The 13,494-nt window shown below is 45.5% G+C and overlaps 1 protein-coding gene across 11 annotated transcripts in view; it reads left to right on the top strand.

Annotated features, from left to right (window-relative positions):
* Positions 1-13,494, top strand: part of LOC112924553 (beta-catenin-interacting protein 1) — a 151,764-nt gene that overhangs the window by 120,047 nt on the left and 18,223 nt on the right. For 7 of the 11 annotated variants that reach the window (XM_072731241.1, XM_072731237.1, XM_072731246.1 and 4 more), the window contains 5 exons: positions 7,348-7,377; positions 8,557-8,752; positions 10,122-10,330; positions 11,913-12,062; positions 12,180-12,365. In XM_072731241.1, the coding sequence (XP_072587342.1) occupies positions 7,348-7,377; positions 8,557-8,752; positions 10,122-10,330; positions 11,913-12,062; positions 12,180-12,365 (771 nt within the window). The remainder of the gene's footprint in view (positions 1-7,347; positions 7,378-8,556; positions 8,753-10,121; positions 10,331-11,912; positions 12,063-12,179; positions 12,366-13,494) is intronic. The other 4 variants (XM_072731242.1, XM_072731240.1, XM_072731245.1 and 1 more) reach the window with 1 other exon arrangement.

Here is a 13,494-nt window from a genome sequence, read left to right as displayed (position 1 = left end):
ATTTATAAGATGTTAAACAGTTAAAATACGAAGAGAATTCGAAAGAAATTTCAGGGCAAGAATGGAACCGTATCTTTGTTGATATCTAGCTAGAACCAGCTCAGATCTGTAATCTTCTCCACATTCGGTCTCATTTGTGTGACTCATGTGCCCTAAGGTTGGCCAGTGGGGTTGACTGCCACACATCATCACCAATTCTGCTTTTTTAGCCCATGTAGCTGGGCAGGCATTGTGTTTGCCACAATGAGTTGGATATATTCTGTTATACCACATGAAATTGTCATTGTTGTATATTGAAAATATCAAAATATTGGAAAAAATAGAATGCCAGAAATTTCATGTGGTTCAGCCTAACATAAGGCGATACTCCATTGAGTTAGCACTTTTTAAATTTATTTTTTAAAGATTTTATTTATTTATTCATGAGAGACACACAGAGAGAGGCAGGGACACAGGCAGAGGGATAAGCAGGCTCCCTGTGGGGAGGCCGATGAGGGACTTGATCCCAGGACCCCAGGATCACATCCTGAGCCAAAGGCAGACGCTCAACCACTAAGCCACCCAGGTGTCCCAAGTTAGCACTTTTAAGTGTCTGAACAGAAAATCCATGCTAAGTGCTAGAGGGAATTCATTTTGAGTGCAGTTGCCTCCAGGAGAGGTTTGAGATAGTAATTATTAAATATCAGGTAGCCATGCCAGGTCTCCTAGAGAATGGAAAGAAGCATAAAAGTTGGTCCCTGTTTTCTAAGCACCAATAATCTAGGTGGGAAGGCAAAACCAGCATTGACAAAGAGTTAAATGGGGCTACTTGGAGTTTCTAATTTAGTGCTAATTGAGAGCAGTCTGAACTGCAGTGCTAAAAAGACGAGATGATGTGGGTTAGAGAAGGCTCACAGATGACTGGGCTTAAAGGATGAGCAGAATTGACATACCCAGTGAAGGCAGGAGAAAGATAGGAGCAGGGGTGGGAACCGGAGGGGCTTCCAAAGGGAGGCATAAATAGTCAGCTCGTGTGGCATGTGGGGTGAGCACACAGTGCAGGAACAGAGGGCTGCAAATCAACTAGGGGCCAGAGGATTTCTGTTGCCAACATGAGGAGATGGGATGTTACTGCACATGTGATTTTTAATGCCCTGTCCAAATCACCCAGGCATGTGCCTTGAGTGCAGGTGACCTACTCTCAGCTGAGTCTGTATCTCCAGGGGGAGAGCCTGAGAAGCCTGTATCTAGCCAGTGAGGTTTGGAAGTCTCCAGCAGGCCAGTCTCTTGAGTATAGACTACAGCTTACCTGCATTGGAGCTATCTGGTGACACTTGTTAAAAATGCAGCTTTATTGGGCTCCACCCCAGAGCTGCTGAGTCAGAATTTCTGGGGATGGAGCCTGACAAACTACATTTTTAGCAAGTGTCTCAGGCAGTTCTTAGCATACTGAAATTTGGGAGTTGTTGCTGTAGCCAGGGAGGAGCTTGGAGAATGGGTGTAGTAGCCCTTGGTTGTTCTGCTTGGGTTGTTCAGGGTAACCCTTGGGTGGGTGGCGGGGTCAGCCTGGACATCCACCTGGTGAGCGTGGGCAGCAAGGCTATGTAGAGACAAGCGGGTTAGGGACAAAAATGGGACTAGCAAGGGTGTAGTAGTAACAACCTCTAACCTCTTCCCCACTGGGTTCAGATTGGTGGATCTGCAGTCCATTACCACGCCTTCCCCAGCCAAGTGCACACACAACCCAAGCTTGGCCAACCAGATGCTCCCTCCGTGAATATGAATACTGAGAAAAGGGACAAAGCTGCTAATACTGTTTGCAATTGCATTCCATCCACCCAGGTTGTTTTGCTCTGGTGGTTATGGGTCCTATTCCTGCCTTGGTTTTGGGGTCTTTCCAAGTCCTTTCCTCTGGTTTGCAATCAATTTTGTGAGCTCCTGATGGCTTTCCACTGAAGTCCCTTTTTGCCTGAGTTAGCTGGAATGGGTGTCTGTTACACCCATAGAACCCTGAGTCACCACTAGAGACCATAAGGAGTGCATATAAGGGTAGGACCGCCCAGGAGCCGGGAGACTTATAGGATAGGCATTGCAGATACCTTCCATTTAGGGAAGAGCAGTGTAGTGTGGGGCCATATTCCGGTTTGGAAGAAGGCAGGGCCAGCCTGAAGCTGGGTTTCTCAAAGGGAGGGCTGTCATTGTCAGCCCAGAACCCTGGATGTGACTTTGGACATGGAGAAGTCAAATCTGTACTCTGAGGGCTCCTGGGTGGCTCAGTGGTTGAGCATCTGCCTTCACAGGACAAGATCCCTGGGTCCTAGGATTGAATTCTGCATCAGGCTCCCTGTGAGGAGCCTGCTTCTCCCTTTGCCTAGGTCTCTGCTTCTCTCTGTGTGTCTCTCATGAATAAATAAATAAAATCTTTTAAAAAATCTGTACTCTGTTGAGTTTAACCATTGTTATGTTTTTATGTTTTGCTTAAAAAATGCATCAGTAAAGTTCTTTTGGCTATTTTTTAAAAAGATTTTATTTATTTATTTATTCACGAGAGACACGCAGAGAGTGGGAGAAGCAGACTCCCCACTGCAAGCCCAATGCAAAACTCAATCCCAGGACCCCGGGATCACACCCTGAGCTGGAGGCAGATGCTCAACGACTGAGCCACCCAGGTGTCCCTCTTTGGCTATTTTAGATGCTCTTGGAGAATGAGAGAAGAGAGCGGGGGGAAAGGGGTCTGGTGAATGTGGAGGCCAGCATGGCTGGAGAGGTCACCTAGGAAAGCTGGTGGGACATTTTGCATATGATGAGAGTGGGGGTTTCTGCAGACTTACCTCGCAGAGCAGCAGTAGATGGTCTCAATTGGGTGGGACGGAGCAGGGCAGAAAGAAAGTAGGATAGGAGAGGTGACTTTGAGAAGTCCTTCCTTGTGAAGGTTGAAAGAAGGCTGAGGCCAGGGGAGCAGCCTGGGAATACAGAGGGGCAGAGATGCACCTTACACGCGGTCACCGTGAGGTGCCCATGGAACATGTATACTACACATATGTAACTGTCATGTATGTGTAATAATAGAGCTGTAGGTAGAAGCATGGAGGAAAGAGGGAGGAAGAATGGATTGTGACAACTTCAAAGTTTAACAGATCAGCTCCTGGGAGAATGGGAACAGAAAGTAACGGAAACCGGGCCCTGGCTGGAGGGAAGAAGATGATAAATTGAGTGTAATTGGAGAGGCAGTAGGACACTCACTATGAAAATTCCTAACAAATTCTTAATTCTGTTGGCCGTGTCATGTTACTGTAGTTATGTTTTATTGAAAGGGCGAGATGGGTCCGTCCAGTGGGTACACTTCCAGGTCTGCAGACGGTGGCTTGGCGGGCTCAGTGACGCGGAGGGTCACCCAGGTCTGTGAAGGGAAAACCCAGGTCTGTGAAGTGGGTACAGCTCCTACTGCAGCGAGCTGCCACCTGGCCAGACAGTGTCTAAAGTCGTTCTAGGCGAAAGGACCCAGCCTGCCAGCGATTTAATAAGTACCTGTGGATTTGAGGCACTGCATCTTTCTGGCGCAGCCCATGATTCAAGTAGCCACTTAAATACTCAAAATAGGTGGGGACATATAGGAAAGATGGAAGTGCACCCTTTGCTCTTCTCATTATAAATGGATCCAGTCTTTTAGAGAGAAGTCTAGAAATACGGGAGTTTCAAAATAATTTGTATTCTTTAATTTGATAATCATATCTTTGAGACACTATTCCTTATAATAGATCATAATACAGATGAACGTTCAAAGCTGAAATATGAATTCCCCTTCCCCCATCCAGACCTTCCATCTGTGGTCTCTCCCATGTCAACTGAAGGGAATTTAGGAGTCCTTGGGTTTCTCACTCATAATCCCTGACATTGTCCGTACCTTCAGAACACACCCCAAATCTGGCCACTTCTCACCACCCCGCTCGCCCCCGGTTCTGGCTTTCAGCCTCTTGTGCCTGCGTCATTCCTGTAGCCATTCTTGCTTATAGACTTATTATCAACACAGAAGTCAGTTAGATTCTTTCAAAATATAAACTGTAGTTTTTTCTCTGCATAAAACATTCCAGTCATTTCCTGCTCACTTGGAGAATGAACTGCAATTCTTGTAGCAGCCACTGTGGCTTCAGGTTACTTGTCTTTGTAGGGCCCCATCTGCTGGCCTCCCCTCTGCTTAACCACTGCAGCAGGGTAGGGCTCCTTGTTCCTATGCAGCCTGCCTCTGGACCTTTACACTTGCTGTCCCATCTGAAATTCTTCCCTAGATAATCATGTGGCTTGTTCCCTTAGTACCCTCTGCATTCTACTCAGACATTATCAACAAAACCTCCCCTGAACGTTGAAGTATAAAATTGAAACTCCCCATTGCCTTCCTATACTCTACATTCTCCTCCTCCTACCTCCCAGCCTGGAGAGAGTTTGAGAGTGTATCTTTTGGCAAACAGTTCCACTCCTCATGATAATCTCATGGTCAGAACAGTCTCAAGGACGTTGCTTGAATGGGCGTCTTTATACTTTTATTCAGCAATGACTACGTAGGCAGCATTACCCAAGTCAGATACTTCATCGCAGGGTCTTAACTCCACACTCACCTACGCAGTGGCCTTCATCAGGAAGGAATCCTTTGTCATTTTCAGGTATGCCAACTCAGATCATGTGGATCTGATCACAGTTTTCTCTTTAGAAGCGTAAACTCTGAGTTGAAAACTGAGCAACCTGACTTATTTTAAAATGCATTATGCAGTATTAATATGCACCCCCCAAAATGTAAACATAATATAATGAATTAGAACATTCTAGAAATTTGACATACCTTGACATACCTGACACTCAGTAGTTCTATTCATCTTTTAGTGATCTATTCATCTTTTAGTGATCAGCTTCTGTAAGGGGCTAGTAGTAAAAGTCTTAGAATTTGTGGCCTGTAGAGTCTCTCTTGTGGTGACCCAGCATTGCCACTTTATGGAAAAGCAGCCATAGACCATACATAAATAAATGAGGATGTCTGTATTCCAATAAAACATTACTATGGGGGGAATCCCTGGGTGGCTCAGCAGTTTAGCACTGCCTTTGGCCCGGGGCACGATCCTGGAGTCTTGGGATCGAGTCCTCCCGCATCAGGCTCCTGGCATGGAGCCTGCTTCTCCCTCCTCCTGTGTCTCTGCCTCTCTCTCTCTCTCTCATGAATAAATTTTTAAAAATCTTTAAAAAAAACCATTACTATGGACACTGAACTTTGAATTTCAGTCAATTTACTTGTGTCACAAAATATTTGAAGAAGTAAAAACCACTCTTAACTTCTAGGCTATTTGAGAACACACAGAGGCTAGATTCAGCATGCACACCGTAGTTTGTCTGCCCTGACTCGGAGCACTCTGTCCACTAGAACTTGCCGTCCTGGGTCTGCATCCTGCGCTTGATAGTTACTAGTCACCCATGGCCACTGAGCACCTGAGGTGTGGCAGCCAGGGTGCTGGAGGAACTGATTTCTAATATTACTCAATTTTTTAAAAAGGTTTTACTTGTTTATTTGAGAGAGAGAGAGCACGAGTGTGTGTGTGTGGGGGGGGGAGGGGTGGCAGAAGGAGAAGCAGGGAGCCTGATGGGGGCATCGATCCTAGGACTCCCAGATCATGACCTGAGCTGAAGACAGATGCTTAACCGACTGAGCTACCCAGGTGCCCCAATATTATTCAATTTTAATATGGATTTTGATTTAATTTTAAACAGCCCATGTGGCTAGTGGCCCCTGTTTGGGACAGGACAAGGTCTACAGTGACTGCAAATGTGCAACAGGAAGCATGGTTAGAAATACCTATCACAGCATTGTTCACAGCAGGAAACAGGAATTGTGGTGCACTCACACAATGGAAAATATAGTGATAGTGAACACTTGTTGAGTGCCAGGCAGTGTCTTAAGCATTTACCTGCTCTAACTCCTTGGGTTCTCGCCGAAGGTAGTAGTGAAAGTAAATAAACTGTATTCTATATCCACTAAGAGGAATGAATAAATCTTAGATGCACAAGGTTGAGTGAAAAAGCAAGGCACAGGGTGCCAGTCAGTAGAGCATGCAACTCTCCATCACGAGATTATGAGTTCAAGCCCCATGTTGGGCACGGAGCCTACTTAAAAAAATAAAGGGGGTCTGGATGGCTCAGCGAGGTAGGCATCCAGTCTTTTTTTTTTTTTATTGGTGTTCAATTTGCCAACAAATAGAATAACACCCAGTGCTCATCCCATCAAATGCCCCCCTCAGTGCCTGTCACCCAGTCACCCCCACCCCCCGCCCACCTCCCTAGGCATCCAGAGTCTTGATCTCAGCTCAGGTCTTGATCTCAGTCAGGGTCATGAGTTCGAACTTTGCATTTTAAGTAGGCTCCTGCCAAGTGTGGAGGCTACGTAAAACAAAGAAAAAAGAAATAAAATAAGTAAACTTAAAAAAACGCAAGTCACAAAAATTGCATACCATGTGATACCACTTTTTCAAACCTCAAAAAACAAGCAAAATGAAACACAGTTCAGGGATATACAAATACATGGTAAAACCATTGAAAAGCAAGAGAATTCAGGTATGTTGCCATTAGGGAAGAGAAGCTGCCCTGCTGAGGCCGGCTCTGTGGCTCCCTCCCGGAGAGGCAGCAGGACTCTCTCCTGGCCTCCTGACCTCTGCGTGTCAGCCCCTTCCCCCTACCACCGTAGGCAGCAGTCTGTTGACTTAGTAGGACTGCGTTTTCACTAAAAGCCATGGTCATTGTGACATCACCGCATTTAAAATGGAATCTGGTTTCAGTTCACATTCAAGCAGATATTCCATTAGAAGAGGGGTTTGTGTGCATTGCCTTAGTTGGGTCTTTTAGGTTAGAAAATTGTGATTATTTCTCCAGCTTAAGAACAAAGTTTAAAAACCCGTTGCTCCAAATGTTTGTTTTCTGTTTCATCAGAATCTCTTCCTGGGTTGAATGTTACCAGATTTAAGCCACAAGAACTTAATTTGAAAAGGAAAAGTCTGAAAACTGCAAACTAACGAATAGGTTTACTTATTAACTGTGACTGTGAAAGTGATCATTTTTTAAAATGGTCCAAATGACACCTGTTGGTGTTATGAAATTTTGCAGCAGATTTCACCTCTAGGACATCACGTAGTAGTTTGTGGGGTTGGGTTCAGAGACACTGGGCTCCTGAAGATCTAGTTCCACTGTAGTGATTCTAGGGAGTGGCTACCAAGCTGATTGTTGAATTATGTCAAGCTTTTCTATGTAATATGTGCATCTTTGACTTTTTTCCTTATTGTTCCATCTTTATTCTTTCCTGCATTACTGACATGGGTTTATCTTTTCTCCCTTTAGAGAGTTTTGAGGTGACAGTCACCAAAGAAGGTGATAAAGGGTTCTTTCTATCCCTCTTATAAATATTAACCCACTAACTTTGTTTATAAAATTGGGAATCAGCCCTTAAACAGAAGAAACTGTCATGCTCTTTTACTCTGATTTATTCTCCCACTTTGTTTCTATTTTTAAATATATGACGGAAATTGTATGTAACCAAACCCTTGGTTAGAAATATCTGGAAATCAGACATCCATTTGAACTGTATGGATAGTACTGTACATTTTTCCTCAATTCAGAGATTCACTTTGTAACTGTTTTCTGTGAAGTATAATTTTGGAAGAGGGCAGTCTCATTTTTATATGAAATACATTTTTTTTGAAGTTTTATATGTACATCAAAACACTTATGTTTGTTCTCCCACGGGCAAGAACGGAAACCTAGATTTTCACCCCAACTAAGTTTGTGAGCCAACTTAGATCTCTGGATGTCCCCAGGCAGGCTTCTTTTTCAGGTCTGATAGGGTAGCGTTGGAAACAAAGGCAAGTCTAGCAAATCCCTCCCCATGATGGAACCGATCTTAATAGTAGACTCTAGCTGTTGAAATGGATGCCTGAGAAGTTGGTATTTCTACCTTTCTCGTTCAGTAGTTTGTTTTGATTCCCTAATTTTAGCCAGGCTCATTGCACAGGAAGACTTGTTTCTTTTGACTTTTTTTTTTTTTTTTTCTGGACAGAATTTCTGTAATTATGGTGCTGAACCTATATGTCATACTTCTTCCTCTCTCAACACTTAACTGCATTTTAGCCTTCTCTCTGTTCCAAATCTAAATCACTGCCCAGCTGTCCCCAAGAGCTGGGGTCAGTTCCTCAGTGTTATCAGGCCATGGCTGTATGCTAATGAGACTACTTTTACCCTGGAGCTATCTTAAGTACTCCTGTGAAATGCCTGTCTATATTTTCTCTTTTTCTCTTTTGTACTCCTGCATGAATGGATGCAAAGTTAAGCAAGTTGCTTGGAAAGCCAGACACATGCTTCTTTTTACTAAAGCTCTCAGAACTTACCCCACAAAGCACAGTGCTCTTGCTTTGTCCACAGACCCTCTAAACCCCTGGCTGCTGAACTGTTGTTGTTTCTTTTCTTTTTGGGAGCATAAGGATGGGGAGGGGCGGGGGCAATGTGTGGACTCGTGGGGCAGAAATTCTAACCTGTGCTGCTTTGACTCCCTAGGTGAGATTTGTGGATTTAAAATTCATGGGCAGAATGTCCCCTTTGATGCAGTGGTAGTGGATAAGTCCACTGGTGAGGGAATAATTCGCTCAAAAGAGAAACTGGACTGTGAGCTGCAGAAAGACTACACATTCACCATCCAGGCCTATGACTGCGGCAAGGGGCCGGATGGCACCAGCGTGAAAAAGTCTCATAAGTAAGTAAGCTGGGCAGAGACAGGGTATGTGTGAAGAAAGCAGTAGTGACCAATGCCCCTGTCCCCAAGACTGTTGATTTATTTTTAAGATTTTATTTATTTAATTTGAGACAGAGAGAGAGAGAGAGAAAGCAGGAGCCGGGGTGGGGCTGTATAAAGGGAGAGAGAGAAGCAGACTCTCCACTGAGCAGGGAGCCTGATGCGGGACTTGATCCCAGGACCCTGGGATTATGACCTGAGCTACAGGCAGACGCTCAACCACTGAGCCACCCAGGCGCCCTTCCTGTGGCTTCTGAGGACGTGGAATTCCTTTGTGCTGGTGAGAGCAGGCTGACCACTGTGCCCCATCCTGGGCTGTGCCCCTGTCCTTCCTGCCTGCTAAGGACTACCAGGGTTACCGACAAGACTCTGGACAAGACCTGGATTTAGATAGAATTCCCGTCTTCTCCATCATTCGCCATCCCTTGGGCATTAGGCAGACTTCGTTTGGCTGAGTCTCAGTTTCTACTTAGCGCCTGGGCACAGGAGAGAGGGGCAGGTAGGGGACAAGAGCAGGGAGCCCTTGTAAGGGTCAGGAAGGACCCAAGGCACTGGGCGCAGAGGGTCCCGGTGAGCGCCAGGGTGCTGAGTGCCAGCGAACCCCTCCTCATCCCTCTTGCACAGTGTGGCATGACTGTGGTCCTTGCAAAAGGCCTGATTTCAGTAGGAGATCTTGTCAGAAACACACCCTGATCAACAGCCCTCTCTTTGCATCGGGCCTCATGGTGCCTTGGTTACCTCTTGCCCTAGCGGGGAGGCAGAACGTGGCAGCAAGGGGTCTGCGGGGAGGGCAACATTGAGGTCACGTTGACATCCCCCGTTTGTTGGATCACTAACAAGTGATGGGCAACAGTGGCTTGCTGGTGGTCTCTGTTCCTTAGAGGAGGGACAGTGCTGTGCGCGTGCTCCTAATCAGACTCCCTGTCCATCTCCTGTCTACGTCTCGCCCCTTCTTCCTTTGGCTCTCATTCTGTCTTATCTAGTTTATCTCTCTTCTGCATGCCCTGACCCACACTGTTAGGAGAACCCCAAGTCTCTTTTATTTTATATTATTGCCCCCTTTTTTTTTAATGAGCTGTCTTCCTCCTGGGACCTGGAATAATCTGCTCGGATTCCTATTTTGACTTTCTTAAAAGTTATCTCCACATGAAAGTAAAAGCAATGACTTGTTTGATTTTTATCTCCATCATACGAACTTCATGAAACGAGACAGTAGCAGAAGGAAATCTAAAAACACAGCTGAATCGGTAGACTTTGGGTAAACAACAACAAAAAAAACAAACCGAACACGCAGCTTTTCTTCTCCTTCTCCTTCTTCTTCTTCCTCCAGAGCAACTGTCCATATTCAGGTGAATGATGTGAATGAATATGCGCCAGTGTTCAAGGAGAAGTCCTACAAGGCGACCGTCATCGAGGGCAAGCAGTACGACAGCATCCTGAGGGTGGAGGCCGTGGACGCGGATTGCTCCCCTCAGTTCAGCCAGATTTGCAGCTATGAAATCGTCACTCCAGATGTGCCATTCACCATCGACAAAGATGGTGAGTCAGAGGAGCAAGCCTTCCTTGCCGAGGCAACGGTCCATGGGCAGGTCTGCACGCCAGCGAAACTCAGATTGGAGATGATCTTCTTCCGTCCCTTCAGGCTCCTGTAACAAAGTGCCATAAGCTGGGGGCGCTCAGTTGACAGACACTTCGTACGGGTTTGGAGGCTGGGAGCGCAGGCTGAGGTGCTGGTATATTCAGTGTCTCATGAGGCCTGAGGCCTGGTTCACAGGTGGCGGTCTTCTCACTGCATCCTCATGTGGCGGAGGGAGAGAGCCCTCTGGGATCCAGTGATCCCTCACGGCCTCACCTAAACCCGAGCTCCTCCCCAAAGCCTTGCCTCGTAACACCATCACATTGTTAGGACGTCAGCACACAGATTCGGGGGGACACAAACATAACGCCATCACATTGTTAGGACTTTGGCACATGAATTCGAGGGGACAAGCGTTCAGTCCATAGCAGAACCCTAGTGGTGTGTGTGTCTCACATTTTTTTATCCTGTCCCCAGAAAGCGTCTCTTCTGTACCTGAAGTCATGTGTTCTATTATGGGGCGCCCTTCTTTTTTCCTTTCCCACCAAGGTCTAAGAAATCCCCCACCTGGCATGTTTTTAATCTGTACCTTCTCATCTTTCCACTGATATGCATACAAAAAGACTGACCTTTGGTTGTTCTGTTTCCTGTCCTCTGTTGGATTTGGGCCTTCTGCCTCATTTGAACATGAAGGCTCATGCCTTCCTGCCAGATTCTCCGTCCTTTGTCATTGAGCAGAATGAACTCATGCTAAAACTCAGCTTCTTTATTAGGTTACGGCTTCTTGCCGGTGATACGGTGTCTCTGTTGTTAATGCACAGGCCAGAATCTTCTGATGAAATTATGGACATTGCAAACACTTTATAGACATCTGTACTCAGATTCAAAAGTAGGCTCCTGTTCTGGTGGGTGGTAGTACGAAGTCTCTCTACACACACACACACGCGCGCGCACACACACACACACGGAATAAATCTTTTAGCAAGAAATATTTACTGCAGCTTGATCTTGTACTTAGTATTTGAAATACTTGAATTATTATGTCTTTTTTGTTCTCTTACATGTGAACTGCATAATCTTAAAGCAAATATGAGACCCAAAAAGATGGGACCCCTGGGTGGCTCAGTGGTTGGGCAGTGCCTTCAGCTCAGGTTGTGATCCCAAGATCAGGGATCGAGTCCCACATTGGGCTCCCTGCGTGGAGCCTGCTTCTCCCTCTGTCTATGTCTCTGCCTCTCTCTCTCTCTCTCTCTCTCTCTCTGTGTGTGTGTGTGTGTCTCATGAATAAATAAATAAATCTTTAAAAAAAAATCCAAAAAGAAAAACTATGAGAATAAATGAAGGTTGAATTGTGTAGACTGGGTTTCTTGTTTCACAGTCTGTAAGGTGGATTTAGTGTCTTTAGGCTCAGGAAAGCCAGACCGAGTGCTAATTCCCACTAGCCCAGGGTTTATTTCTCTGCTGGTGTTTCTGACACTTGAAGCCCATGTACTTTGCGCTCAGCCCGGCTTTGTATCCTCACTGTTGTTTCTCCCCCTCTGGAAGGTTATATAAAAAACACAGAGAAGCTAAACTACGGGAAAGAGCACCAGTATAAGCTGACAGTCACTGCCTATGACTGTGGGAAGCGAAGAGCAGCAGAAGATGTGCTGGTGAAGGTCAGCATCAAGCCCACCTGCAGCCCCGGGTGGCAAGGTGAGCCCAGTCTTCCTTTCTGCTCTCACACCTGTTCTTAAATGGCATCTAGGAGAGAAAGCTAAAGTGTCAGTTTGCCTCCTTTCTTCCCACCCCAATCTCTGTGGACCGACCCAGGATGGAACAATAGGATCGAGTATGAGCCTGGCACAGGCACTTTGGCCCTCTTCCCAAATGTCCACCTGGAAACGTGTGATGAATCTGTGGCTTCGGTGCAGGCAACGGTGGAGCTGGAGACTGGCCACATCGGGAAAGGCTGTGACCGTGACACCTACTCAGAGAAGTCCCTTCACCAGCTATGTGGTAAGGAGGCCCAGTGGTTCAGTGAAGGCGAGAGACACCCTTTCAAGTGGAAGGGAAGTGTGTGCATGTATTGCTGGTCACAATCATGTGCTCAATCAGACTTTGACTCTCCAGTGGCCATTACTGCCTTCCTGGCTAATTTTCCTACTGGATGGGCTTTAGGAGGTTCATAAACCCCTGAAAGTCTGTTCAAAATGTTATGTGGAAGTGCATTTTAAGAACGAGTGATTTGAAGAAAGTGTTTCTCTAACCTAGAGACTCATTCAAAGAGGGATTGTGTAAGTAGGAAATGAAATGAGATGTTTGTCTAAGGACTGAAGAAGAAAAACATAGGTGGTACAATAGCTTTTGGCAAACGTGAGGTAGAAAATCAAAACTAAAGATATATCTAACGTTGAGTCTCAGCAGATTGTATTTAGCACAAACATTACGTCAAGTCAAGAGACCAGTGGTTACAAATCTGATCAAAGCCTTGAGCTCTGCCTTCACCATCAGTTGTGAGCATTTTTCTAGTTTATCTAAATGAGGTAGAGGTGAGATATGGATGCCTTTTGTAGAAAATGCTGAGGAGGAATGTTTCACTTCACCAGTGCCAGAATACACATAACTTGAGTGAGCTCTTTGTAATCAGAAGGGATTTTGTCTTCAGAGCTGCTCAGTATCAGCTCTGCAGAAGGCATTTGCCCATGCTTACCTGTCTTTCCACCAGCCTGATAATAGCCAGTAGGTTTAGGATTTCTTACAAAACTGGAATAAGCAAAAGCAGAAAAGTATATTCTTTGCTAGCTTATCCCAATGATGAATATATGCTGGTGTTGCGTGACTCTGAGTCCAAATATTCATGTGCTTAAATATATATATATAGTTAAGAGAACTGGGACAAATTCTTTTTTAAACTGTGTTTGTATATATAGACATATAGTTTATATATATTACATATATATATACTTTTTAAGATTTTGTTTATTTATTTGAGAGAGTGAACATGAGCAGGGGAGGGGAGGGTCAGAGGGAGAGGGAGAAGCAGACTCCGCACTGAGCAGGGAGCCTGATGTGGGGCTCAATCCCAAGACCCCGAGATCATGTCCTGAGATGAAGGCAGACACTTAACCAACTGAGCCAGCCAGGC

The sequence above is a fragment of the Vulpes vulpes genome, chromosome 12 (genome assembly GCF_048418805.1).
Source record: "Vulpes vulpes isolate BD-2025 chromosome 12, VulVul3, whole genome shotgun sequence".
In the NCBI taxonomy this organism is placed as follows: Eukaryota; Metazoa; Chordata; class Mammalia; order Carnivora; family Canidae; genus Vulpes; species Vulpes vulpes.
Note: the sequence above shows the minus strand (reverse complement) of the source record. Positions and strands in the feature narration are given on the sequence as shown.